Source organism: Ustilaginoidea virens, chromosome 4 (assembly GCF_000687475.1).
Source record: "Ustilaginoidea virens chromosome 4, complete sequence".
In the NCBI taxonomy this organism is placed as follows: Eukaryota; Fungi; Ascomycota; class Sordariomycetes; order Hypocreales; family Clavicipitaceae; genus Ustilaginoidea; species Ustilaginoidea virens.
In genome coordinates, this window is record NC_057319.1 from 248,033 (window position 1) to 274,471 (window position 26,439).

Consider the following 26,439-nt stretch of genomic DNA (forward strand, 5'->3'; position numbering starts at 1 on the left):
GAGTCCGAATCTCGACGAGCCACGACTCTACGACGAAGCGTAGTTTTTGGGCATGAGCGAAGCGTGCAGTTAATAATGCAGGATATAAAACCTGCCACGCATTTGACTAGTTTGCAAATTATCCCTTTTGGCTGCGTCACGGTGCAGCAGCTTCTGCAACGGACCAGGTTTAAGCCGATAGAAAACCGTAAGCCAAAGGTTGCGCCAGCCGACGAGGAAACCAGCGTGATGCGTAGTGTAGGAACGAACCAGCAGTTTCCGGATTTTAACAAAGAGCTGCTATCGCACTTGTCGCGCGCGGCGTGAAGTTGCGGCATCAAAGTCGCACCAGTGGTCTTTTATATTCCCGAAGCAATTGAGGCGTCACACTTTTGGTGCAGGGGCTGATACCTGCCAGGTACCTACCTTAGGTACCTACCTGGTACCTAACCTAGCCTAACCAAAGGTACAAGGTGAAATGTACGTCTTGATTCGGCTAGACGGAGTCGTTGCGTTGCCAACCTTGCGAAGCAGCAGCAGCAGCAGCAGCAGCAGCAGCAGCAGCAGCAGCAGCAGCAGCACGTGATATCACAAGGCGCAATTAGCCCGAAACCGAACAGACTTTGCGCGGCGTGATAAGCTTAAGTTCATCGGGGGGACGTGCCGTGGCATCCGTCGAGTGGTCTCTTACGGGGCGGGCGTGCTGGGACATATTGACTACATATGTACATCCATGAATCCGAAACGGTGCTGGGGGGGGGTGTTGACGGCGCCCCGCGTACAGGAGCGTCTGGACCGTTTGTTACGGCGCCAGCGCTTGCAGTGGTGCGTGTTGCAGCGCGTGTTGCAGCGCATGTTGCAGTGCAGGTGGGCAGCAAGTCTCCGGACGGTCGGCGCAACCAGTAGCAGCAAGTCAAGTCAGTGCGTCTGTCTGCGCTGCTGTTCGTTGTGTTTAAGCCACCTAGCAGATGCCAACCTGGGAAACTCGCAACAAGCACCTGCGCGAAGCAGCCCCGACCAAGATCAAACCAGACCAGACCAGACCAGACCAGACCAGACCAGACCAGACCAGACCAGATCAGACCGGATCAGACCAGGTCAGACCAGATCCAACCAGACCAGACCAGACCAGACCAGACCAGACAAGACCAGATCCAACCAGACCAGACAAGACAAGACCAGACAACATCAGGCGGCTTTGCAAACATCCCTCTCCCTCTGGTCCCCCGTAGCTTCGCGCTGGATCGGCGCTCTCGACCATGGCCGCTCCCAGCAGGCAGTCGAAATGGGGCTCCTTTCTGTCGCAGGCCGTTGCGGGCGTCGAGTCCAGGCTGGACAACATGCTGGCCGAACCCGACGACGCCGCGGCTGCACCGTCGCCCGCGCCGACCGGCACGGCGGCGACACCTCCGTCCGCGAAGCCGAGCGCAGGTACGTTTTTTTTTTCTTGTTCTTTTTCTTTTTCTTTTTCTCTTTTTCCTTTTGCAGAAGTCAGTCCGGGCGCTGGGGTTGCGTCTCCGTGCTCGTCTTGCCGCTCGGCAGCCGTTCGCCCTCGACTGACTGCGCGGATGCAACCGGCTAGCCAGTTCCCGATCCGTTTCCGCCAACCGCCCCGGCGATCGGCTGCAGGCACGGCTGGCCCAGGCCATGGCCGGGAAAGCGAGTGCCGGTGCCGGTGCCGGTGCCGGTGGAGGTGGAGGTGCCGCCAAGAAAACAGCAACGGCGTCTCCGAGGAGCTCGGTCGACCAGGCCTCTACGACTTCCGCGGAACGTCAGTCCACGGAACGGAGGTCGACAGAGCGTCGGTCCGCAGAACGCAGGTCCACGGAGAAAGAGCCAGAGGCAAAGAGGGATGGCGGCGAGCCTGGTGCCGCGGATGGTGCCGCGGAGCCGGTTCCCTGCACAGACACGGCGGCAGCTGCGAGCTCCTCGTCGGATCCCGGCCTGGCGCCGAGCGAGGCGACCAATGGGCTTGAGCCGGCACAGCCGGCACGACAAGACACCTTGCCGTCTCCCAAGGGATCCGAGCGTGCTGGCGAACACGACGACGACGACGACGACGACTCCTCGAAACCCGCGGCCGGCGCAGCAGCAGCAGCAGCAGCATCGGACAACGCTTCGGAGCTCCTCACCCGCCTGCAGGAGCTGACGGCGAGGCAGCAGGAGGAAATCCACGCTTTCGTCGAGAGAGTGGATTTCCTCGAGTCCAAGCTGCAGTACCTCTCCAGGACGGCCGCAGACTCGGCCAAGGCGTCTGCGGCCTCGGCCGCCGCGGGAAGCCTGGAGCAGAAGCTCGCGGAAAGGGACGAGAAGATGGCCCTGCTGATGCAAGAGGGCCAGAAGCTCTCCGCCAACGAGCACAAGCTCAGAATGACGGTCAAGAAGCTGCGCGCGCAGGCGGGAGAGGCCGGCAGGCGAGCGGACGAGCTCGGGAGGAGCAGGGACAAGGCGCTCTCGGAGGCGGAGGCGCTGCGCGCCCGCCTCGCCGGCTCGGAGCAGGAGGAGAAGCGCCAGGAGGAGGCTCGGCGGGCCGCCGCCGCGCTGCAGAGGGAGGCGGATGCGCTGAGGAAGGAGGGCGCGCACAGGGACGACGCGCACCGACGGCTGGAGCAGGAGTGGGAGCGCAAGGCGGAGCAGGCGGAGGCTGCGCGTCGCGAGGCGCTGGGCAGGGCCCTCGCGGCGGAGCAGCAGCAGAAGAAGGCGGCGGAGGAGGCCGTTTCCGCGCTGCGCGCGGAGAGAGATGCCGCCGCAGCAAAGGCTCGGCAAGACGAGGTGGAGTGGCGGGAGAGGCTGGAGCGGGCCAACCGACGGGGTCGCAAGGTCGAGGAGGAGCTCCAGGCCGAGCTGCGGGCCGTCGAGGGCAAGCTGGAGGCCATGCGGATTGCCGCCGAGGAGGCGTCGTCCGGGTCCGGGGGGGACGCGCAGGTCAAGATGTTCCGCCAAGTCGAAACCTTGCAGTCCCAGTACGCATCTGCTCGAGAAAACTGGCAGGGCATAGAAGCATCGCTGCTTGCCAAGGCGGCCAACCTGGAGAAGGAGAGGGACGAGGCGCAGCGCCGAGAATCAGAGATGAGGAAAAAGGCTCGAGATGCGGTACCAAAGCCCCCCTTTTGCCCCTGTTTCGTTCTTTCTTTCTTTTCTTTTCTTTTCTTTTTTCTTTGTTTGCTTTTATTTCCTCATCATCCTCATCATCCTCATCATCATCACCATCATCATCACCATCGTCACCATCGTCATCTTCTTTGTTGGCGGTCCATTTTTACGTCCCATCTATACTGACAGTCCTTTGCGTTCCCGACAGGCCGTGCGTCTACGACAGCTGGAAGAGGAGCTCCAGGATATACGGCCCTCTCTCGCGGCCGCTCGTCAGGAACGGGACGTGTGCCAGCAGGAGCTGGCTGCTCTGCAGCTGTCGTACAAGAAATCGCAAGAGACCCTGAAGGAAACGCAGCAAGAGCTGGCGAGCCTGCGGCAAAGCGTTGCCGAAAAGGACGAACGCGCCGAGGCGGAGCAGGGAGACTGGGCGGACGAGGTCGCAGGCGCGTCCTGCAGGGGCCAGCAGAGCATCCCCGACTCGCCGCTGCTGCTGTCGTCGGCCGCGGCCGCGGCCAGGACCCTGAGCTCGGATCTGACGGCGCTGGCCGGGCCGAGCAGAACCCGCAAGCTCCACGCGCCGGGCAGCATCCCGGACAGCCCGGCGGAGATGCTGCCGACGCTGCGCCGCCTGTCGAGCCAGCCGCTGTTCCGCGCCAGAGAGCCGTCGTACGCGTGGTCCGGCGGCGGCGGAGCGCCGCCGACCCCGTCCCCGTTCTCGCCGTTCGAAGCGCCGGGCGAGATGGGCCCGCTGGCGCTGCCGGCCCCGGAGCAGGATGGCGGAGCGCCGGAGGCGACGCCTTCGCCGCCGCGCCACGTCGCGCAGGACAGGATGTCGGTGTCGACTGTGGGCGCGGGGCCTTCGGTGCAGCTGGTGGAGCGGATGAGCTCGGCGATCCGCCGGCTCGAGGCGGAAAAGGTCACGGCAAAGGAGGAGATGGCGAGGGTGTGCGGCCAGAGGGACGAGGCGAGGGCGGACCTGGTGGCGCTGATGAAGGAGCTCGAGGAGACCAAGGCTGCTGCGGCAAAGGTGCCTCGCCTGGAGGAAGAGATGGGCAAGATGGACTCGAGGTACCAGACCACGTTGGAGATGCTGGGCGAGAAGAGCGAGCTGGTCGAGGAGCTCAGGGCAGACGTGCAAGACGTCAAGGCCATGTACCGGGAGCTGGTGGAACGAACAGTGCGGTGACACGGCGAAATGCATAACGCGGACGAGGATTAAAAAAAAGGCGCCCACTGGCGAGGTTTCTTTCTTTCTTTCTTTTTACTTGTTCTTTTCTTGTCTTTTCCTTTTCTTTTTGTTATTCTTCATCTCATCGCTACCTACACAGCGGCATCACCACCTACATATAGGCATCGCCTACTAAGACAGGTCGATTCCTTCACGCTCCGCGCCACGCAGGATGAACAACCGGACCTGAGGAGGGGGGGGGAGTGTCAGAAAGACCCTGAGGCAGCACCGATGGACACTTCGTAGCAATGTAGAATATACCTCTTTATCCAGGGCGAGATCCAGCGGCGCCAAGCCGTCGGCGGTCTTGAGCGTGGAGTCTGCGCCTTCTTTGAGCAGAGCGATGGCGACGTCGCCTACAGCAGCACGAGTTAGCCGGCCAAAAGGGTTCACTGCGTGGGGGGGAGGGGGGGGGTAGGCCGTACCGTGTCCCTCGGCAACGGCGTGGTGCAGGGGGGTGTAGCCGTCGTTGTCCGCAGCGCTCAGGGGGCTCCTGTTCTTCAAGAGCAGCATGACCATGGGGAGCGACCCGGCTGCGGCGGCGCGATGGATGGGATACTGTCCGCGGTGATCGCGGGCGCGGGCCGACGCGGGAGGACTAGCGCCCAGCAAGAGACGCGCGGTGTCCATGTTCTTCTTGGATGCGACAAAGTGCAGAGCTGTCTGGAACCCCCCCAGTCACCGTTTAGCATGGCGTGGCGTGGCGTGGCCTGGGCGTGGCATGGCATGGCATGGCATGGCATGGCATGGCATGGCACGGGGGAAGACGGGGCGGACCGCGCGGCTCGACGTACTTGTCCCCTGGAATCTGCACTCCTCCGTCAGCCCTCTTGCTAGTCCCCGGCGCAGCGCAAGCCGGACGCGGTGGCAAAGCTCACTCTTCTCGTTGATCTCTGCCGCGCTCTGGATCAGAAGCCTCAAGACGGCTTCGCTGTCGGGCACGCTGGCGGAGATCATGAGGGGCGTCCAACCGCCCTCGTCCTAAAGGTGCCAGTTTTTGCGACGGTCAACGTCCGACCATAACATTGAGGGTGGGAGGGGGGCGGCATGCTGGACTTGCCTGGACGTCGGGGTCAAAGTTCTTCTGGCTGGCCAGCAGCGTCACGATTTCGAGGTTGTTGGACGAAGCCGCCCAGTGGATGGGGCGGCGGCCATCGTCGTCTGTCGCGGCGGCCAGCTTCGGATCGGCCTGCGCGGGGTCCGGTGTCAGGGGCGGGCTGTGAAAAGGGGATGGGCGGGGAAGCAGGGATGAAATGAATGAATGAATGAATGAATGAATGAATACCTTGAGCAGTGCTTCGGCTCTGGCAGCTGTGCGCGGGCCTTTGTGAGCCAAGACGGTCTGGTCTGGTGGTGGCAAGGGACGACGCAGCTACGGCTGGGCAAAGGGCTATCAGCGTACCGTTTCCCTCTCGCGCAGCAGCGTGCAGGGGGAACCTGTCGTGTTGCTCGTCCATTGAGGGGATGGGTTTGGCTTCGGTCGAGGACTAGACGAGTTTCTGGATGGATGCCGGGTCGACATGATGTTTGATGATTGTTGTGATGAGAAGGACTTGTGGCGCCACCTGCCCGTGCTGAGCGCCACAGCCACAGCCACAGCCACAGGCGGCTTCAACCTCGACCAGTTTTCGAGAGGCCCCAAACCTCCCCCCTTGGTCCAGACGAAGCAAGAAGACAAAAGACGAACAGCAAAAACTTGGCGCCGAAAAAAATCACCCGCCATGGAGACGCCGCCGCCGCCGCCGCCGCCGCATGACGCGCTGCAGCTCGGCGCCCTGGCGCGCCAAAACGCCCTCGCCTCGCGGAGCCTGTACGCCGGCGCGCGCGCGGAGCCGCCCAGCGGCCGACGACTGAAGCCCCCCGACGACGACGCCCTCGCGGCTCCCTCCGTCGAGCGCCGCTTCCAAGCCGAGTACGCCGCCGTCCAGAGCCTGCCCCCTTCCCTTGCTGCCAGGCAGCCGCCGCCGCCGCCGCCGAAACGGGCCAACGGGCGGGCGGTCGCCAAGGCCGCGGCCCGCCCAGCCCCGGCTGCCCAGGAGACGAAGAAGCTCCTCGAGGCCGGCAGCGTGTCCGCGGCGGCAGCAGAGCCAGCAGAGGCGGGAGCAGCAGCAGCAGCAGCAGCAGCAAAGCCCGGCGCCAACGGGCTCGGGCCGCAGAGCAGCAGCGGCACCGGCACCGGCAGCACGGCGCTGACGACCGCCAGAGACGGTGCCGCGGCGCTCCAGCTGGCCCGGCCGCAGTGGCACCCGCCGTGGAAGCTGATGAGGGTCGTCTCGGGACACTTCGGGTGGGTGCGCGCGCTGGCCGTCGAGCCGGGCAACCGGTGGTTCGCCAGCGGCGCCGGCGACCGCACCATCAAGATCTGGGACCTGGCCGCGGGCTCGCTCCGCCTCACGCTGACGGGCCACATCAGCACGGTGCGCGGGCTCGCCGTGTCGCCGCGCCACCCCTACCTGTTCTCCTGCGGCGAGGACAAGATGGTCAAGTGCTGGGACCTCGAGACCAACAAGGTCATCCGCCACTACCACGGCCACCTGAGCGGCGTCTACGCCCTCTCGCTGCACCCGACGCTCGACGTCCTCGTCACCGGCGGCCGCGACGGCGTCGCCCGCGTCTGGGACATGCGCACCCGCAGCAACGTCCACGTCCTCGCCGGCCACACCGCCACCGTCTCCGACCTCAAGTGCCAGGAGGCCGACCCCCAGGTCATCACCGCCTCGCTCGACTCCACCGTCCGCCTGTGGGATCTCGCCGCCGGCAAGACCATGGGCGTCCTCACTCACCACAAGAAGGGCGTGCGCGCCCTCGCCCTGCACCCCCGCGAGTTCACCTTTGCCAGCGGCAGCACCGGCTCCATCAAGCAGTGGAAGTGCCCGGAGGGCGCCTTCATGCACAACTTTGACGGGCAGAACGCAATCATCAACTCGCTGAGCGTGAACCAGAGCGACGTCCTCTTTTCAGGAGGTATGTGCCGCGTTCTCCAGTTTCCTGCATTTCCGTTTAGGGCCAGGGATTCGCTCTCCCAGCGGCTTCTAGCGGTCAGATGTGGGAGTCCGCATCCCCCCCCCCCCCCCTGGGATACATGATGTAGTGTCGCTAATCGTTTAGGTGACAACGGCTCAATGAGCTTTTGGGACTGGAAGACGGGCCATCGCTTCCAGTCGCTCGACACCACTGCCCAGCCGGGCTCTTTGGACGCAGAGGCCGGCATCATGAGCTCGACCTTTGATCGCTCCGGCCTGCGTCTAATCTGTGGCGAGGCTGACAAAACTAGTACGTCCATATCACGCGTCCGGCCTGGCTGGCTCCCTCGTCCCAAGCGTCCGTCCATCTGTGGAATCCGTCACTAATGCTCGGTGCCAGTCAAAATATGGAAACCCGATGAAAAGGCCACGGCAGAAAGTCACCCAGTCCAGTGGAAGCCTACGTTGGGACGGCGCAAGTTTTGAAATCACGAAATTTTATCAAGGATGCGGAAATAACTAGCGAGTAAGAAAAAAAAAGTTTGATTTTTCTTCTCTTCTTGGCTTTTCTCTTTGGGCGTTACAGATGGATGAATGGTTGGGTTTTTTTTTTTTTTTTTTTTTTTTTTTTTTTTTTTGAAATACCCTTTTACAGGACGCAACGATTCGTGAACCTTTGCAGCATTACACACCGATGCCCATGGCTCGCAAGTCTCCATCGTCCCAAAGTGCCATCTTGACCTCGTCGTCAGCAATGGCCAGGCGCATCTTGCTGGACCTCTCGGCGCGATGGGCCTCCAGGTTCACCAACCCAGCCGCCACCAGGTCCATGGCAGCCGTGTGGACGGCACTTGGCCTCCCCGCGTGGCGTTGGGTTGCTCCCGGTGTTCCCTGGAGGCCGCTATGCAGGATCTGGGCCATGCCTGGCAGCGGTGGCGCGGCATGGGCTGTCGCTCGTTGCAGCTCGTTGAGCGTCTCGCCAAAAGTAGTCTCGACCAGGCCCGTCCTTCTGATCCTCAGCAGCAAGGCCGCCACGAGAAGCTTGGGCAGTAGCGGCAGTCCTCGCAGATGTTGCTGCACCGGATTCGTCGTTGCTTCGTTGATGGCCTTCTTGATGGTGGCAATGGTGACTCTTCCTCGCCGCGACGACTCTTGCTTGCCGTTTTTGCTGGGTGTTGCCGGGTCTCCTTGCACGTCGCCCTCCGCCATCTCCACGGCTCGTCGACAGATATCGAGGGCTCTTCGCGCGTCTCCGCTTACGGCCGCTACCTTTCTGCTGGCAAACTGGATGGCATCTGCGTCTACTATGTTGCCGGGAACCCCTTCTAGTCGGGACTGTATGATTTTCATGAGCTGTTCATGGGTATAACCTGGGAAGGTGATGCGAGTAAGGCCTAGTACACGCCGCCCAGTTAGATCATGTTTGTAAAATATTGTAAAAAAAAAAAAGGGGGGGGGGGGGGGGGGGGGGTGAGAAAGAGAAGAAGAAATGAAAACGAAGGAGGGAGAGGCGGGGGGTGGAAGAGGGCGTATTTGGCATCGTCGGCCGTATAATGCAAGGCAAAAGAAAGCATACCCAGACGACTGCTGATTTTGTTGCTGAGCGTTCGCTCGGGAAGATCCATCGTGTTCGCTACAGCCAGCACAATAAGCCGGCTGTGTCGCAACGTCGGCCAGTTGAAAAAGTTGTACATGACGGCCTGGTTCTTGGTGACGAGCTGATCCAATTCATCCATCAGCACAACGCACGGGACGCGTCTGGGGCTCGGATTCTTGAATTCTCTCTCGAGAAGATCCAGCGATTGCGAAGGACTTGCTCGTTCCCCCCTCAGGGCTTCCCACAGCAGAGCGTATGATTGGTGGGGGTCCGTGATCTTCATGCCGTTTATCTCGACAAAGATGAAGTCGTCGAGCTCATCCGCACGCACAGACTCCTCGAGCCGAGCAATGACTTCGCGGACAGTGGCAGTCTTTCCCGTGCCCGGAGTCCCCGAGATGTAGATGCAGTTTCCCGTGCCTTCCGAGATGGCAGCTTCCAAGTGTGAGTACACCAGGGAGAACTCGCCTTCCCTGCAAGGAAGGCTGGTCGGCACCGACGACACGTGAAGACGAGACCGAGCGATTTGAAATGGCGACGCTTCCACAGCTCCTGGAGACAGCTTGCGGGTTGCTAGAGGCGTGAACTCGAGCCTTTTTCCGGGTCCCCTAGATGGATCGAGTTAGGTCCCAGTGCTCGCCGAGCAAGACGTGAGGGCATGTCGAGTCGGGGGAGTTACTTGCCTCTTCTGTGAGCGTGAGCTGGGTTCCGCGAGAGCACGTCTCGACTGAGGTGTGGTGGCGACTGATATGGACGTTTTGGTGGGAGTCTGAGGAGGAGGCCGGTAGGCTGTATCCTGGGGAGGAGATGGCTCGCGAACTTTCCGCCGACTGCGGACGGGCTTTGTGCCCTTCTCGACGAAATCGATCAGGTCAAACAAGTCTTTGGCACCGCTATACACGTCTTCCCAGACAAACTCGTCAGTGTAGGCCGCGGTCCTTGTGTTGCACCCGCGACGACAAATAAAAGTTTTGCCGTAATCCTTGGAGCTGCGAGGGATCTTTCCGGATGGATGGTCGGCTAGGAATCTGTCCAGGGACATGACTCTCGCCTTGCCGTTGATTGAGGCCAGGGGGTTGGTATCCCAAGAAGGTGAAATGTACAGCTCATTCTACGCAAGACAAAGGATCAGCAGAGAAACTTTGGAATGACGCGCGGCTCTAGCCTGCCCTGCCCTGCGCTGGAAGGAGGTTTCCTTGCCCAGTAAAAGTCGGTTCGCTTCCTCTCCTTGTTGCGTATCTCCTTTTCGGTGGAGAACCACATGAAGTTGGCGGCTTTTTCGCCTTGGCCGTCGTCTTGGACGAACTCGCAGATGATGGCCACCCAAGCCTCGTTGGATCCCTCGGCCTTGAGCAGGACGGCATCGCCGATGCGGCACTGGAAAGTTGTGCCCATTCGTGCCCCGACAATCTTGGTGCCGGCCACCTTTCTCCTCTTGCGGTCGCTCTGCCCGTCGTCGTTTGCTCTGTCGGGGGTCTCGTCATTGTAGATCCACTCCCAGGGCAGGTCCTCGCTGCCCAGCTCGTCGTCGGAATCCTCGCGGGTGATGCCTGGGAGAACCCTCTTTCGCCGCGCAACAGGCCGGGCGCCCTTTGCGGGCGAGCTTTGCGGTGCCATGGTAGACTTGCTGCGTCGGGACTCTGCGGCGAAGCCATTGAGCCATCAAATTGACGAGCGTGATCGGGATCGGGGCGGGCGTGCTGCCAAGACGCTAAAGGAGCAAGGTACCAGGTACGGAGTACATGCCGGGCCACCACTTGCCCCACACCAGCAGTTTGCCTCTTCCGGCCTGGGCTGGCTTGAAGCTGGATGAAACCTTGAACTGCCTCAAGGCTCAAGGCCCACCTCACCGTTAACAGTGAACACATTGAAGCCGTCAATGTTGTTGTTGTTGTTGTTACACAGAACCCTACACCCGAGCCCTGCACGCTTACCGATTCAGCCATGTGCACAATCTCCCTACCTACATATTTACTAGTAAAAACCCTTCTACTCCGTACTGTAGCTGCATCGTCTAGCCCCTCCCCTTTTGATCATCAATGAATGCCACGATCCAACAAGCCTGAAAGTCTGCTTGCTGCAAGCCCGAACGCCCAACACCAGACGGCCCTGTACTCATGATACCCCGACCAACCTCCATACGATAATGCCACAGCTTAACCCTTGCCAACGCGTTGCAATCGTAACGTTGAAAGCTATGACTGATATGCCAGCCAAGGTCATTGCCGCTTGGTTCAACGTAACCGAGAGAACGGTTTACCGGATTTATGGTCGAGCAATTGAGCGTGGCTTGGACCCGAAGAAGCCGCAAGACTGGGATTCTTTGCACTTTGATGATGGACAACGTTCTGGCCGGCCTAGTACAATGAAGAGCTCTGACTTCCAGGAAATGGTTGTGCAGAAGATGACTGCGGATCACTGCGGCCGCGAAATGTCTTCTGCTGGACTAGCTGAGGCTCTTAGGTTAGAAGGCTACAACATTTCTGCCAGGACCATCTTACGGACATTGAAGCATTTGGGATACCGGAAAACCAAGCCAGCACGAAAGTCTGGGTTGACCAAGTCTATTACCGGAGTATCTGACGGCAGCGAGGCATGGACTCTGGATGAATAAAGGAATCACTCGGGCGTATTGCGATGAACGAGCTTGCACAGATAGTTTCTGTTCTTCATTACTCGGCACTTGCGAATTCCACATGTATTGACAAAGCTTGTTTTTGTTGTTTTTGTTGTTGTTGTTTTTGTTACTGCTGCGTCTGCCAAGCGTGTTGACCGAGCCTCTCACGAGCACGCTTTTTTAAACCTGTTTTGTTCTATTGAACAACGAGGCAAAAAAAAAAAAAAAAAAAAACCTTCAATGTGCTGACGAAAGTCGTCATTACGAGTCCAGGGGCGTGCTTTCCTACCGCTATTGAGCTTGTGTCGTCCCTGCCTCTTGTCCAGCCACCTCCAGCTCGTTTGCCAACGGACAAACGCAGTCTTGCATAGTGGCATCGCTGCTGGCTGACAGCTGACCACCATCGGGCAGTCTGCCAGCTGGCCATCGTCTGGCAGTATAAAGAAGACGGCTGCCCTTTGAAAGGCGTCGAGCTTTGTGCTACTTTGTCGCCAAGCTTCACTTCTTCGCATGTTCCTGGAAAATAAAAACCCATACCATACGTCGAGCAGCACTTCCGCCTAATAAGCTCATCTCGACGGCCAGCAGTTCTTCGCAACCCTGATTGTTAAACCATCTTTGACATCTCAAGTTCAGAATGGCGACAAATAACCCCGGCCATCGTCGACCCAGATTCCCCGCTGAGCAACGTTCTCGAACAAAAAAATTTCCAAGGCAGCCGACAATGGCATCGGCCAAAGCGCAGATGGATCAGCAGCGTCAGACAGTTTATCTCTCCTTTGAGGAGGAACACCTTGGCGAGCCTCCTGAAGATGAAGCCCTGGTCGAGGTACGTGAGGACAGGAGCTGAGCAAACACCAGATAACGCAGCACAAGCCAACTTTTTGACAGACGACGCACGTCTTGCCCGGAAACCCCATGATTCTTCCTGAACTCGAGAACTCGCCATTGATTAAAAAGGTTAAAAAAAAACATCGCGTTTGGATTGTTCACGAGAAACCGAATGTCTTGCGCATATCTAGTCGCACCGCGAAAAACCTCCGAGAAGGAGTGAGGGCCATCAACGACGTTATCCACGACATGCGCTTGGATCGCCAAAGGATTTCATGTCGTTTTCTGGTCCAAAAGCCCATGGGCGGTGGCGACACGGACGGGTTGATTTCTGTCAAACTGGACTCTCGACCGCAACTGATGTCGGTCGGCGGCTCAGTCAAGGCTGACGTATCGGAAACAGCTTCCGACATTATGGGACAGCTCCAGGACGTTTTCCTCCCCACTACCGACGTGCTGAGAGCCCTGAAGCAGGATTTGCACATGCGCGTCGTCTTTGGCCATGTAATTGTTCATCGACGAAAGAAGACGCAAGGGGACAGCATGACATACGGCGAGTTTGCTGACATGGCCGGCAAGTACGGCTCCAGGGGAGGAGCCGATCTGGAAACAAAGTAAGCGCGTTCTGCCTCACAGACTCTGGACCGATTTCATACATATTCGCTGACTTGGCGGCGGCACCAAGGCTGCATGATCCCGGACTGGCTCTGGCGACTATACGTCACCTGCTGGATCCCGCGACGGAGTTTTACAGCGGTCTCGAAGAACACGTGACTGTTAATGGCGAGATACTTTTCGAGGTAAAAGGGCAGCACCTCGTCGCAGATGTTGAAACCGCCCCGAGAAAACCGGTTAGCTTGGCAAATATCCGCCTATGGGAGCCAGAACGATGGCCACCGCTCCGGTGGATGGTTTTTGCCCCCGACAGGTAAGACGTACAAAGATCTGGCCGCAAAGCCGAGACACCGAAAGCTGATTTTTTTTCTTTTCCGTTGGGATGCAGAAAATACGACTGGGGTCTCTGGGTTGATGCCGGGCAAACCGTCCGGCCAGTGCCAGCTCCAATGCTGGACCTGATTCGCAGAACAACGGTAGAGGTGGAAGAAGCGCACCAAGACTCAGCAGCCGAGCACTTGAAGAAACAGCTAAAGATTCGGGTGGGAAATGCCGCGGCCTTGGCAAAGACGATGCAGGTTGACCAAGTTCACCTGAAATCATCCGTCGGGATACGTTTTCGAGACAGTTGCTACGAAGTAGAAGTCAGCAAGAACAGCGTATGGCAGGGCATCAACACGCAAGATGGGCCGCAGATCTCGTTTAGCATAGGTCTGCGCGGAATCCATTGGGCGGGTGAGGTGAACAACACCAGATCGAATGACCACAAGAAGTACTGGGGTTTGAATCAGAGAGACCTCTGGCGCGGCTCGGCACCTACTGCAGAGGGGCAATTCCGCGAATTTCTTTGTCACGTCCTGGAGGTCCTGTCGGCTATTGAAGGCACCGAGACGGCTTGATAAGGCCTGTCGTACGCCTCGTCAAAGTGGTGGCCGCCGCCCCGAGCCGCCGCCCCGAGAGGAGGGAGGAGGAGGAGGGGGAGAGACGACTCCGTGTGCCGTATCTGTACTATTAAACGAGCTGAACCGCGGGGCCATGTAATGCAGTCTTGTCTTGCTCAATCACGTCAAAAATACATGCAATGCAGTCTCATCTTAATCATGTCGAAAATCCATCCACTTTTCACAATGCTCTTACACCCTCATGATCGCGCCTCCTGCACAGCCATGAGCTTTTGTCGCAACACTACACGGAGCTGGTTAGCGAGACAGCCAAGCAGGGCGCGGAACTGGTCCTTTTGCGGCAGCGCTCACCCTCCTCCACGGCTCTGACGTTGGCCTGCTTCCGCTGAAGGATGGCCTCCAGCTCCTTGAGGTTACTCCCCAGCTCCTTGACCTTTTCATTGTAGAACTTTTGCGCCGCGCCCAACTTCTGCGGTTGCCGGCAAAAAAAGGCAAATAAAAAAAACAGACCGTCAGCACCACCACGCAACGAACAAGCTCTTTTGCCAACACACACACACACACACACACACACACACACACACACACACACATACCTTCTCGATCAGAAACCCCGTCCCCACGTCGACCAGCACCGTCTCCGCGCTCGACAGCTCCCCCTTGACGTAGAGCGAGTTCGTCAGGGGCACGAGCACCGCGCTCGGCGCCGCTAGAAAACAAGCCCAGGCCCGGAGGGTTAGCCGCGGGTTCCGTGCGGGCGGTGGGTTTCTCCCCGGGCCGTCCAGGAGGGGGGGGGGGGGGTGTAGACCCTTGCGTACCGGTATTGGGGCCCGCGCGGGCGTCGACGCATCGCAGACACTCGCGGAACTTGTTCTGGGCGCCGTGGAGCTGCGCGTACGACGAGGTCAGGTGCTCCAGCTCCTCGTCGAGCTGCTTCTTCACCTGGGCCAGCTGCGGGGGCTCGAGGGAGTCGAGGTTGACTGCGGCGGCGGGGGGGTGGGCGAGGTTAGGGGCGGGACGCGGGGGGGGGTTTTGGCAGGGCGATGCGGGTGGGAGGGGGGGGGCGGACTTGCTTGTTTCTGTTTCCGCGGCCATTGTTGGCCTTGGGGGCGGGTGTGCGGCGGTGGGCGAGGGACGAGGCGCGGTGGGAGGTCGACGACTTGCATGGTGGTTAGTTGAGATGTTCGACATGGGAGGTTTTCTGCGTCGCAATGGGGCGGCAGGCGGGCGGCGGGCGGCGGGCGGCGGGCGGTTGGTGGGGCTTGGCCTGGGCTGCCTGGGCTGCCTGCCCAGCGGTTACGGTTCGGTTGGCGGGGTACATACATATGTACATGTATGTTGATGGCTGGATGCAGTCGGAGCCGTCGGAGCCTCTTGCAACCGGATGAGCGGCCGCACATGGCAATGTCCACATGGGAGTCAAGATGCAGTTCTCTTACTAGTCTTACAGTCATGCCAGTACGCGAGGCGCTTGCTTCCCTCAAAGCTGTGACAACACCTTGTCCAGGTGTGCGGCCAGGTCGTCGGCAGCAACGTCGTCCTTCAGGGACAGACTCCTGCATTGAACCTCGCATACGCCCTCCTCTCTCCAGGCTCTGCCAAGCACAATCACAACCGGATATCCAATCATGTCGGCATCTTGCACCTTCCAGCCAAACGTCTCCTTGCGATCATCCAGGATCGCATCGAATCCTCGTCGTGACCCGCAAGGCCTTGTAAGCTCGTCGTGAAACTCGAGCGTCTGCTCCGTGACCCGAGACGTTGGTATCACGACAATCTCAAAGGGCGCGATGGCCCGCGGCCAGTTCAAGCCTCTTTCGTCGGCTTTGTGCTCTGCCACCGCCGCGAATATCCGAGACACGCCAATCCCAAAGCAGCCCATTTCCACCAGAGCAGGGTCTTTAGCATGAGGTAGCGTCATCGAGAGCTTGAGAGGCCCCGAGTAACGAGCCCCCAGGTAGAACGTGTGGCCGAGCTCCAGTGCCCGGTGAACACGGAGCTGACCGGATTCGCAACGCGGGCACCCGTCGCCTTCCACGGGACGCAGCAGATTTAAGCCTTGGCCCGTGTGAGACGCGACGGTTGTCGTTTGCATCTTTGGCCGAGGGGTGCCTTTGGCCATCGGCAGCACTGGAAGATCCTCCTCGACTTCCTGGAAGACGGGCATTAACCTCATGTCGACAACGTTGATGATTTGAGCCTCGTGCAAGCCGGTGTGCTGCAAGCTGCTCATGGTTTCTCCCCATGAACGCTCAGCGTCGCTGACGCTCGTGTCTAGTTCTGGAACGGCCTTCTTCACAGCGTGCATGTTGACTTCCGTCTCGAGACCTGCGCCGTTTCTTCCCGGATACCAGGCGTTGATCAGGGTTTTCCGATCTTTGCTGATGCCACGCCACACGCGGACGCCATCTAATCCAATGCCACTGCCCAAGGGATCTTGGTGAGTGCGGCACGCCTCTCGTGAAGTCGCGACCTCGTCGTTTGCAGTGTAACTGCACGAGTTGCAGGTGATGACGTTGTCCTCGCCGACGGGATTGGCCAAGTGGTATTCGTGACTATGGTCACCTCCCATGTCGCCAGAACTCGCCTCGGCGACCAGAATGGGTATCTTTAAATCTGCGAAAAAGGCACGATACGCGCCGGAAACATCTCTGTACGTGCTGATTGCTGAATCGACTGACGCGTCAAAGGTGTACAGATCTTTCATGACGAACTCTCGAGATCGTAAGAGGCCCTGACGAGGGCGCATCTCATCCCGATATTTCCTAGCTATCTGCAGTGTTAGGCTGCAGCTGCAGCATGGCTGTGGCACGAGGTAGCCTACTAGTCTGGTAAAGTCGCAATGGCAAGTCTTTGTATGATTTCAGTGTGCTGGCTACCAGCGCGGTTATTTCCTCCTCATGCGTCGGTGACAGCATGATGGGAACTTGTTTCCGGTCGAGGAGACGAAAAAGCTACAAAAGTTAGTGGAGGCCGCGCGTATAAAAGTAAAATAGAACAGAAGCGCAATAAAAAAAGAAAAAGACCGTCGAAAACTTGCCTCCGGGGACACTTTGTCCAATCTCCCGCTGCGCCGCCATAGTTCTTCTGATGTGATGCTCGACAGGGAAAGCTTTGATGCACCTGCGCACTCCTGCATTAGCTTCAGGTCGGTGTTGGACCAAAACCAGGCGCCTAACAGACCAATCGCCTCCATATGCTTGTCCAGAAGAGCCTCAATCTTGTTCTGAACGCGAAGGCCCAGGGGAAGTAGTTGGAAAATGCCTGGTTGTGTCTTTACGCCAGGTCAGCAAGTACTCTGAAGCGAAGCTGCGAGCTGAACTACACCGAGTCACCTGACGAAGAAATCCAGCTCGAATGAGTTTTCCATGGCCAGCTGGGACAATGTGAGTTGATGGTATGTCAGGCAAGAGGCGAAAGCACTCACTCTCCCCTTCAGTTGCCGAGACGCCTCCTGTAGGAACCCATAGCTTCGACAGAGTAGACCGGGCTCTCATGCCAATCCTCGGCCTTTCCTTGGTCGAAAGCCTTGAGGAAGAAAAGATTGCAGCCCGGGAGACGGTGGATATCGCAGCTATCACGGCATTCTGAGACGGCATTCTTTCATCATGTTCTGGTAGCATTCACTTCATGTCTCGAACCCCCGAAGGACGCTTAAGCTGTCTGATGCTGGTTCTGAATAGGAAAAACGTCTGGTGGCTCGGGACGGCACTAAGCTCCTTTCAGCCACCGCCCCATGGGCTGGTTTAGCAGAGGTGGGGCCTTTGATAAGATAGAGAAAGTACCTTCGTCAAAAAAGTTTCGAGAGCAGCGCCTCAAATTTTCGCAAGGACCTGACGATAACTGTCGAGCTCAATTGCAGCCCCAATGGCCAAATCTCAGAAAAAGAGCAAGGACCCGCGGGCCTCAAAGCAAATACGGGGCTTGAATGAAGACTCTCTCGCACGGCTTACGTCCAGAATCGACCAGAACCTGTCTTCCAACCACCACAAGCGAAAGAACCCCCCCACCGATGCAGCAATCAAACAGCAGCCGAAGCGGCAACGGAATTTGGACGATGGTCAGTCGTCGAAAAATAAGGCTCAAATCGACCGAGATGCCCTCTTGGCTGAGATCAAGGCCTTGGGGGGTGACGAGGACGACTTGGAGCTGATCAATGCCGTCGACTCCGATGACGAAACCTATGCCAAGGAATCAACCGGTCCCGTGGACAAGAGTCTACAAGAGGAACTTCTTGCTCTGTCAAAAGAGCTGGGCTTCGCCAACATGGAACCGGAAGTCGCCAGCGAGCCCGAGACGGAATCGGAGGAAGATGTGGGCGAAGATGAAGGTGAAGAAGATGGCCACGACGATGAGGGTGACGAGGACGAGGAAGTCACCGAGTTGGAACGGAGCAAGGGAAACAAAAAGCCTGGGGCTATGGTGAGTCCTGGTTTTCTCTCCCTCTCCCAAATGCCAGCTACCGTCGCTAATGACCGATGCAAGCTCTTTGAACCGCAAGCGGAATGGCATGCCTACAAACTCACCAAGCTGCCGGCACCGACCATTGACCAGCTTGGGCCTTTTGCTGGCGCCGTAGAGGCTCTGAAAGCACATGCCAAAGCGCTGCTAGAAAGCGATGCCAGCAGATACAAAACCAGCGTCTTCGCATCGTCATCTCACAAGTTTCTGTCCACCATCATGTCTTCTGGTACCCTTACGGATAAGATATCGGCCCTCACGTTGGCAGTGCAAGAGTCGCCGGTGCACAACATTCGCGCGTTTGATGCGCTTTTGAACTTGGCCTCGAAGAAGAGCCGCGCTCAGGCCATCGGGGCTATCGGAGCTCTTGTTGATTTGCTGGGCCCCGGGGCCCTTCTGCCCTCAGAACGAAGGTTGCGGCCGTTTCATGCGCAACCTGGACTTTTGGGCACTCTGCAAAAGCATTCAGTCAAGTCGTGGTCCAATGGTCAACCGTTGCCGGGCAAGGTGACGGAGGAGCATCTGATATCGTGGGCGTACGAGGACTGGTTGAAGGAAACGTACTTCAGAATCATTCAGCTACTGGAGACTTGGTGCTCCGATGAGATTGAGTACTCCCGGATGAAGGCCGTGGACTTTGTGTATGGGCTCCTGAAAGAAAAGCCGGAGCAGGAATCCAACCTTCTCACGCTCCTCGTCAACAAACTCGGCGACCGAGACCGCAAAATAGCATCTCGTGCGTCGTACCTGCTACTGCAATTGCAGGTCTCGCATCCCGGGATGAAGCCCATCATTGTTCGAACCATTGAACGGGACATTCTCCTCCATCCGTCGCAGGATCACCGGTCCAAGTACTACGCCATCAACACTCTGAACCAAACTATTCTGAGCAGCAGGGAGCCCGCAGTTGCCGAAAACCTCGTCCGCATATACTTTGATTTATTCGTCGTCATGCTCAAGTCGGGAAGCCTGGGTATTCCGCTGGAGAAAAGCTCCGGCGCCGGCAAAGGGGCCAGCAGAGCAGACAACAAACAAAAACGCAAGCCCAAGACTAAGCAATCTTCGGTACCTGAAACCGAGGCAGCCGACAAGCTCGTGTCGGCTCTGTTGACGGGCGTAAACCGTGCCGCCCCTTTCGTCGGTACCGACGATGCAATGTAAGTTTACGGAGGGGAAAAAAAAATTGCAGCATGTAGCCATGGTAGTCCCAGCCAAAGGAAGGAAAAGCTAACCCAGCGTGTCGTAGCATGGAAAAACATCTGGACACGCTATTCAGAATCGCCCACTCGGCCAACTTCAACACCGGCCTCCAGGCGTTGCTGCTGATCCAGCATTTAGCAGCGGCCCGGAATCTGGCAGCTGACCGGTTCTACCGCACGCTCTACGAGTCCTTGTTGGATCCCCGCTTGGTCACTTCGTCCAAGCACGCTTTGTACCTCAACCTTTTGCTCCGAGCCCTGAAGAATGACGTTGATGTTCGAAGGGTCAAAGCATTCGCCAAGCGCATGCTGCAGATAGCAAGCCTGCACCAACCGCCCTTTGTGTGTGGGTTGCTGTACGTCCTTGCCCACCTGCGGCAGACGTTCCCTGCCTTGGCGACTCTTGTGGAGGAGCCTGAGACGTCGGTGTTTGATGACGACGCGTCAGCGGCGCTTCCCGGATACGACGGGCGCAAACGCGATCCCGAACACTGCAACGCTCAACGAAGTTGCCTGTGGGAACTGGTATGTCTGACTCCGCACCTCGCAGCTCCTCGCTTTGGTGATGTTTTCACGGCGGCATCGCCATCTGACATTGGGCCCAGGTTCCCTTTCTAGCACACTTTCATCCTTCTGTCGGCGTGTTGGCGACGGCTTTGCTGGATAAAACCACCAAGGTGCAAAAGCCGGACATGGAAAGCCATACGCTGGTCCGATTTTTGGACAAGTTTGTCTACCGCAACCCCAAGACGACAGACTCGGCCCGTGGCGCATCCATCATGCAGCCTCTCCGTGCCGCCAAGGACCTGGGCGATATATGGCTAGGAAGCAAGGGTGCCGGTGCAACGTCCTCGCCGGTGAACTCGGCAGCATTCTGGAACAAGAAGGCCGAAGACGTTGCGGCCGAGGACGTGTTCTTCCACGAGTACTTCCATCATGCTGGAAAAGAGCCGAAGCCAAGGACGAGGAAGGACAAGGGTAAAGATGCAGAAGAAGACGATGATGATGCTGCTGGAGGAGAAGAGGGCGAAGATGAGATCTGGAAGGCACTCGTGTCCTCTCAGCCGGACATTGAGGATGATGGATCCGAGGATGGTTTTGACGACTTGGATGATTTGGACATGGCTTCGGACGACGGCTCCGCATCTGCTCTATCCCTGGGGAGCGAGTTGGAAGACGATGAGGAAGAGGAAGATGACGAGGACGGGGGGGCTGTCTTGAGCGACGACGATGGCGCTGGCTCGGATGGCTTTGTGGCAGTGAGCGGCAAGCAAGGGGACGAGGGCAGCAAGGACGAGAGGAGCAAGAAGAAGGCGAGGAGAAAGGCTCTGAAGGAGTTGCCAATGTTTGCGTCGGTAGATGACTACGCAGAACTTTTGGCTGGCGAGGAGGAGGGTATGTAGCGGGGGGTGTTGGTGGGAAAAGCACAAGCATGTTGTGCGAGGCGCGCGAGTTTGCCAGGTGATGATGCATGATGCATGATGCGTGAGGTTGCTGAGCTGATTACACAACTCGCTTGACACACGCCATTCCACGCAATGGATATCGATAAAACGCAAGACAGCCCAGCCCGCCCCACCTCGGCTGGGCTGGGCCGGGAAAAGCGGGGCGCCAACCTCGGATAACCACCAGCCTTGGGCAAAGGGGGCTACCAGGAGACTACAAATACTTTTGGCGCAGCCTTTGTCGGGTTGTTCCTGAGCCACACAGACGTGCCGGCAGAAGAAGGCACGAGAGCACAGCCAACAAACTTTTTTTCTTTTTTATTTTTTCCGTTTTGCCCCTTCTCCCTCGTCCCCCGTCGACTCGCTGCGACCCGATCCGACGGTTTCAACACGGGGACAGACAGTACGCACGCAATGTACAGCACACGAGCTGCTGCTCGCCAAATGGCGCAGCGGACGCCGACCAGCTGCCAGCTCAACGCCGCGGCGAGACCAGCGAGACCGGCAGCCTGGCACCACGGCGGCCGAGCCTCGAGAGCGGCGGCGCTGCCCCCGACGACCGTCCCGCAGTCGCAGCCCCAGTCGCGCAGGGCCTCGAGCCGGGCCGACGCCGCCGCCGCCGCCGCCGCAGCCGCCAGGGGCAGCGGCCCGTCCGGGCAAACAGCCGCGTCCGGCGGAGCAGCCACGCCGCCCCCGGGGCATCCCGCGGGCGTGCCGGGCGAGGGCAGGCCGCGCCGACGCGCCGGGCGGGCCCTCGGCAGGGGCCTCCTGGTGGTGCTCTTCGGGCTGGCGTCGTGCGGCGCGGGAGCGTACGCGTCGTGGCGCGCCCTGAGCAGCCGCGGCATGGGGTTCTACTCGGACGCCGAGAGCCTGGAGCGCTTCGCGCCCGGCGAGGGCGAGGGCGAGGGCGACGCGCAGGCGCGGCAGGTCGAGCAGGCCATCAACGCGCACCCGCTGGTGGCGGAGCTCCGGCGGCGCGGCGAGCGCGGCGAGGTCGTCGAGTCGCGGCCGCACATGAAGATGCCGCGGGCGTACCGGGCGCGCAGCCTGACGGGCGGCGCGCTCGCCGGCCCCGGACGCGTGCCCGTCCCCGCGTACGCGTGGGTCGAGCCCGGCGGCCGGTCGCTCGTGTCGGTGGTGTTTGTCGGCGACGACCTGTGCGGCCACCCGGGCCTCGTGCACGGCGGCTTCCTGGCCACCATGCTGGACGAGGGCCTCGCGCGCTGCTGCTTCGGCGCCCTGCCGCACGGGGTCGGCGTCACGGCCAACCTGACCGTCGACTACCGCGCGCCGGTGCCCGCGGGGAGCTACCTGGTGCTGCGGGCCGAGACGACGCGCGCCGAGGGCCGCAAGGCCTGGGTCAAGGGCCGCATCGAGTCGTTGCCCGCGGGGGGGGAGGCGCCGGTGCTGTATGCCGAGGCCACGGCGCTGTTTGTGTCGCCCAAGTTTGCGGCGGTGAGTGATTTTTTTTTTTTTGCCCGTTTCTTTTTTCAGCTTGATTCGATCCCGTGGGCTGACTGATCTTTTGTCTTTTTTTTGCGCAGATGCTGCCCAAGCTTGCTTGAAGGGGGGGAAGCCCGGGAGAGCCCGGGAGATGCTTGCGTGAGGTTGTCAATGGCCAGGAAGCAGCAGACTGGAGGAGACGAGGTTGGCCTAGCATATTGCATTACATGTTGCATGTACAGTACAGAACAGTATAGAACAGAACCAGACGTCAATAGACTCGGCAGTGACCACTTGGCTGCCAAGCTGCACTCAATGCAATCCAGCACATGCATGAGCCCAGCCAGCCGCGCACCAGCTGTCAATCAATGACTGACGTCTCGCCGCCCCGCCCGCCAATTGATTCCCCACATGCAACTCGTCCATCCCGCCCCCTCGGCGATGGCGACACCACCCAGCCGAATTGCCTCAACGCCGCCGCCGCTCAACCCCAAAAACCCCCAGCCGCCGCACATCTGCCACGCTCTAACCCTCGCCATCCCCCATCCAACCGCAATGGCCAGGCACGTCCCGCGTCCTCCCCCTCGTCCAATTCCCCCCCCCCCCTCCCCCGGCCCGCTGACTGACTATCCCCCCCCCCCCAGCTCCAACATCACCTGGCACCCGTCCCTCTCGCGCCGCCAGCGCGCCCAGCTCCGCCGCCAGCGCGGCCTGACCATCTGGCTCACCGGCCTCTCCGCCTCGGGCAAGTCCACCGTCGCCACCGCCCTCGAGCAGCACCTGCTGCACCTCGGCCGCGCCGCCTACCGCCTCGACGGCGACAACGTGCGCTTCGGCCTCAACAAGGACCTCGGCTTCTCCGAGCGCGACCGCAACGAGAACATCCGCCGCATCTCCGAGGTGAGGCCTCCCCCCTCCCCCTTCCTTTTCTTCTCCCCGGTGGGCAGTGGGCTGGGGGGCTTCTTCTCGCGCCATGCGTTGCTTTGCCTGCTTGGACCCCCCCCCCCCCCCCCCCCGTGGCGGAAAAAAGAAAAACTGAAAAATAATAAAAATAATAAAATAAAAAAAAAATCACGCACACGCACAAAATCCAGGTCGCCAAGCTGTTTGCCGACTCGGCCACCATTGCCATCACGTCCTTCATCTCGCCCTACCGAGCGGATCGCGACTTGGCCCGTCGGCTTCACGCCGCGTCGCAGGATCCCCAGGATGAAGCCCTCCCCTTTGTCGAGGTCTTCGTCGACGTCCCTCTCGAGGTTGCCGAGCAGCGCGACCCAAAGGGTCTTTACAAGAAGGCTCGTGCGGGCGAGATCAAGGACTTTACCGGCATCTCGGCCCCGTACGAGGAACCGACCAACCCGGAAATCACAATCAAGACGCACGAGAGCTCGGTGGAGGAGTGCGTTGCCCACATTGTCGACTGGCTTGTTGAGCAGGGCCATCTCCAGCTGCCCTAGAAGACCAACTATACTTTTATGAGCACCATGGCGCAGACGAGCTTCATGCGTCACCCTCCCGGCACTTCTTCATTGTCAAGAGTATAGATATAGAGATAAATATATATACAGCTAGATCTATTTCCCTGTTTTGGTTTTGGTCGCTTCGTCATGCCGGCTACGGTTCGCACATCATTGAGCATGAGTAAAATACAGTTGGGCGCCTCGTCGCATTGGTTGTGGACATCATCGACCCCCCTTCTCTCAACAGCTTGAAATATAAACAGTCAGCAAACCAAAAGAGGCAGTTGCAAGTCCATCACGGGAATTCCATTTCGTAGTAAACGTAAGCTGTGTACTCGTGTCCTTCGCCGGTTCCGAGCCCCGCTGCTGCCATCTCGGAACTCATCGCAGCATCATCCTTGGTCACCCAGCCGCGCTTGTCGCGTCCGAATGCGTTGCCGCCCAAGTATGCGTAATTCGAATCGAGGGCGGTTTTGACTTTGGCCACCAGTTTCGGTGTGGTCTGTCAGGCGGCCGGCAAAGGTCAGTTCATGCGTCACCCCGAGCAAGACGCTGACTGGCAAGCCCATCATCTTGTGTGCATTTCTTCTTCTCACCTTGATCAAGGCTGTGTAGTAGTCGAGGGGTAGACCGTATCGCAGCACAGCTTCGACAAAGACTCGCAACGTCAAGACATGAATCCAGACCATGACGCTCTCGCTCCACCCTGTTCGGCCGAGGCGGAGGGCTTCGCCGCGGACCTTGCGCTCCTCGTTGGTCACCCGATCCAGTTCGCGCTGCTCTTCTTCTCTACCACCCTCGACGTACGTGTATTGCCGAGGAGTCCACTTTTGTTCTCGGCACTTTTGCACAAACTCGGCGCTGTGCTTCTTGAAAGTGGCCACGGCAAATAGCGTAAATTCTTCGTCGTGGTCAACCTCAACAGACGACCGAGGCACAACCATGGGAGCCAAGGTCTCGTAAGATTTGAGAAACTCTTTTTTGGAGTTGGTCGGCACCGCGATCAAATGCGTTTCCATGTATTCCGAGTCTTGGATGAGGAGTTTTGGGTTGACAATCGGGGTCAGAGACTTGGTTGCAAGGTTGCCACTAGTTGGATACGCAACACCACGGTTAGAAGTTCTGGTCACGGCATGCGGCGAGGAAAGCTGCTGCTGTTCTGCGCTTACGTCTGACGCCGTTGCAAAGCGGCGAGGTTGGATTTGATCGTGTTGTACTGGTTGAACTTGGTTTTGACGTCGGTGTCGACGGTGGTCAGCTCCTGAGAGAGAAAAGAGATTGAAAACGTTAGCGGCATCCCACGTCATCTGGCCAGAGGCCGTTTTCATCTGGTACCTTTTTCAGCATGTCTATCAGCTCGCCTAGAGACTTGTCGCTGCGGTATCGAATCTTGTTCCAGGTAAAGTTGCGGAGGTACTGTTCTGGGGGCTCTGTTTGGCGATTCCGTTAGTTGCCAGCATTGCGGATGGAACAGCTTCGGGCGAGCTTTGAGAAAAAGAAGAATGAAGCTCTCACTGTCGTTCACCATCTTGTATGAAGCCAGACGCTCCTCATCATTGTTCAGGACGGACTTTAGGGAGTCGCCGACCTTGGCAACAACCGCGTGGCAAGTCGACTCCAGCTTGGCCAGGTCGTCGGCCTGCTGAACCAGGGCATCCAGGGTGCCGATTTTGAAGTCGGGGACGTTGAAAGGGCTCACAGAGCCATTGTCGGAAGAAACGACGGCGCTGAGGGCGGATGTGGCATCGTCTCTGTTGCTCGAGTCGAGGGCGCTGAGGGGGAGGGAAACCACAGCATACCGGGAAGTCATTTCGGTTGCACTTGGGCGACGGATGCCGGAGCGCAGGTGACTCTTGTTTACTTGGCCGTATCCTTCTTTGTATCTCTGTTTCTTTCCTCTCTTTGTTTTTTTCTTTTTCTTTTTCTTTTTCTTTTTCTTTTCCGGTGTCCTTGGGGTTGAAGAAACCGGTTGAAGAAACCGGGCTGGGCTGGGGACGACAAGAGGTAGCAGAGCTCGGCGTGAGAGCAACAACTGATAGGCCAGGCAGGCAGGCAGGCACGATGTTTGACGTCTGGTTGGACCAGACAAGGACATTGTCCGCCTGGGTTTGGCCGCTGGCGGTAGCCTGGTGGGTCCAGCCCAGCAGGTGGGGAAGGGCCGAGGACATGGAGCGTGCGAGGTTAATGTTGGGCCAACCGTGGGAGGCCGTGGGTGGATTTCTTCAGAGCTGGGCGGGACTCGAGCAGCACTCGCTCAGTGCAAGGGACCCAAGGTACGTATTACCTAATCCAAGGTACATGTAGGCCCAGCGGTCGCATTCATTGACGGTTGACCACTCCACGTCGCTGGCAGTTGGCTGGGTGGCTCTGGGACCAGAGAGGTACCTGGCACTACATGCCTAGACTCCACGGGTTGCCAGCTGGTCAAATCCAGCGATTGGAGAGCCTCGCCAACCCACCGCCCTTGACATGCCCCTTGGCATGGGGCCCAGCACAAGGGTTGGTGTCTACGCCTTGCCCACCCGTCGGCCGCGACCCCGTCATGTACGTAATGTAGAGACTGGTAGTACATAGCAGTAGTGTTCGTAGCCTGTCTGGTAACC

The 26,439-nt window shown here is 59.0% G+C and overlaps 12 protein-coding genes across 12 annotated transcripts; 7 read left to right on the forward strand and 5 right to left on the reverse strand.

Annotated features, from left to right (window-relative positions):
* Positions 1–1,238: 1,238 nt before the first annotated feature.
* Positions 1,239–4,261, forward strand: UV8b_04576 (uncharacterized protein; the record flags this gene model as incomplete). The annotated part of the gene is made up of 3 exons (XM_043142074.1): positions 1,239–1,410; positions 1,562–3,072; positions 3,281–4,261. 3 exons carry the CDS (start codon positions 1,239–1,241, stop codon positions 4,259–4,261), a joined length of 2,664 nt encoding a protein of 887 aa, XP_042998008.1.
* Positions 4,262–4,435: 174 nt separating this feature from the next.
* Positions 4,436–5,760, reverse strand: UV8b_04577 (uncharacterized protein; the record flags this gene model as incomplete). Its single annotated transcript, XM_043142075.1, has 8 exons — positions 4,436–4,489; positions 4,565–4,659; positions 4,729–4,966; positions 5,098–5,111; positions 5,182–5,284; positions 5,364–5,492; positions 5,589–5,614; positions 5,706–5,760. 8 exons carry the CDS (start codon positions 5,758–5,760, stop codon positions 4,436–4,438), a joined length of 714 nt encoding a protein of 237 aa, XP_042998009.1.
* A 264-nt stretch (positions 5,761–6,024) lies between these two features.
* On the forward strand, positions 6,025–7,752 carry UV8b_04578 (uncharacterized protein; the record flags this gene model as incomplete). The annotated part of the gene is made up of 3 exons (XM_043142076.1): positions 6,025–7,267; positions 7,412–7,576; positions 7,667–7,752. 3 exons carry the CDS (start codon positions 6,025–6,027, stop codon positions 7,750–7,752), a joined length of 1,494 nt encoding a protein of 497 aa, XP_042998010.1.
* Positions 7,753–7,950: 198 nt separating this feature from the next.
* On the reverse strand, positions 7,951–10,480 carry UV8b_04579 (uncharacterized protein; the record flags this gene model as incomplete). Its single annotated transcript, XM_043142077.1, has 4 exons — positions 7,951–8,660; positions 8,843–9,471; positions 9,547–9,974; positions 10,064–10,480. 4 exons carry the CDS (start codon positions 10,478–10,480, stop codon positions 7,951–7,953), a joined length of 2,184 nt encoding a protein of 727 aa, XP_042998011.1.
* Positions 10,481–11,060: 580 nt separating this feature from the next.
* On the forward strand, positions 11,061–11,477 carry UV8b_04580 (uncharacterized protein; the record flags this gene model as incomplete). Its single annotated transcript, XM_043142078.1, has 1 exon — positions 11,061–11,477. One exon carries the CDS (start codon positions 11,061–11,063, stop codon positions 11,475–11,477), a length of 417 nt encoding a protein of 138 aa, XP_042998012.1.
* Positions 11,478–12,204: 727 nt separating this feature from the next.
* On the forward strand, positions 12,205–13,825 carry UV8b_04581 (uncharacterized protein; the record flags this gene model as incomplete). The annotated part of the gene is made up of 4 exons (XM_043142079.1): positions 12,205–12,309; positions 12,372–12,925; positions 12,997–13,239; positions 13,315–13,825. The coding sequence occupies 4 exons, from the start codon at positions 12,205–12,207 to the stop codon at positions 13,823–13,825; spliced, it is 1,413 nt and encodes a 470-aa protein (XP_042998013.1).
* A 242-nt stretch (positions 13,826–14,067) lies between these two features.
* UV8b_04582 (uncharacterized protein) lies at positions 14,068–14,923 on the reverse strand (the record flags this gene model as incomplete). Its single annotated transcript, XM_043142080.1, has 5 exons — positions 14,068–14,111; positions 14,180–14,297; positions 14,425–14,537; positions 14,647–14,808; positions 14,902–14,923. 5 exons carry the CDS (start codon positions 14,921–14,923, stop codon positions 14,068–14,070), a joined length of 459 nt encoding a protein of 152 aa, XP_042998014.1.
* A 385-nt stretch (positions 14,924–15,308) lies between these two features.
* UV8b_04583 (uncharacterized protein) lies at positions 15,309–17,451 on the reverse strand (the record flags this gene model as incomplete). The annotated part of the gene is made up of 6 exons (XM_043142081.1): positions 15,309–16,597; positions 16,653–16,782; positions 16,869–16,951; positions 17,012–17,102; positions 17,164–17,204; positions 17,256–17,451. The coding sequence occupies 6 exons, from the start codon at positions 17,449–17,451 to the stop codon at positions 15,309–15,311; spliced, it is 1,830 nt and encodes a 609-aa protein (XP_042998015.1).
* Positions 17,452–17,695: 244 nt separating this feature from the next.
* On the forward strand, positions 17,696–20,891 carry UV8b_04584 (uncharacterized protein; the record flags this gene model as incomplete). The annotated part of the gene is made up of 4 exons (XM_043142082.1): positions 17,696–18,250; positions 18,314–19,446; positions 19,536–20,013; positions 20,094–20,891. The coding sequence occupies 4 exons, from the start codon at positions 17,696–17,698 to the stop codon at positions 20,889–20,891; spliced, it is 2,964 nt and encodes a 987-aa protein (XP_042998016.1).
* A 486-nt stretch (positions 20,892–21,377) lies between these two features.
* Positions 21,378–22,498, forward strand: UV8b_04585 (uncharacterized protein; the record flags this gene model as incomplete). Its single annotated transcript, XM_043142083.1, has 2 exons — positions 21,378–22,388; positions 22,478–22,498. The coding sequence occupies 2 exons, from the start codon at positions 21,378–21,380 to the stop codon at positions 22,496–22,498; spliced, it is 1,032 nt and encodes a 343-aa protein (XP_042998017.1).
* A 433-nt stretch (positions 22,499–22,931) lies between these two features.
* On the forward strand, positions 22,932–23,833 carry UV8b_04586 (uncharacterized protein; the record flags this gene model as incomplete). The annotated part of the gene is made up of 3 exons (XM_043142084.1): positions 22,932–22,939; positions 23,021–23,276; positions 23,471–23,833. 3 exons carry the CDS (start codon positions 22,932–22,934, stop codon positions 23,831–23,833), a joined length of 627 nt encoding a protein of 208 aa, XP_042998018.1.
* Positions 23,834–24,131: 298 nt separating this feature from the next.
* UV8b_04587 (uncharacterized protein) lies at positions 24,132–25,646 on the reverse strand (the record flags this gene model as incomplete). The annotated part of the gene is made up of 5 exons (XM_043142085.1): positions 24,132–24,338; positions 24,433–24,925; positions 25,006–25,097; positions 25,172–25,266; positions 25,352–25,646. The coding sequence occupies 5 exons, from the start codon at positions 25,644–25,646 to the stop codon at positions 24,132–24,134; spliced, it is 1,182 nt and encodes a 393-aa protein (XP_042998019.1).
* Between the last annotated feature and the right edge of the window lie 793 nt (positions 25,647–26,439).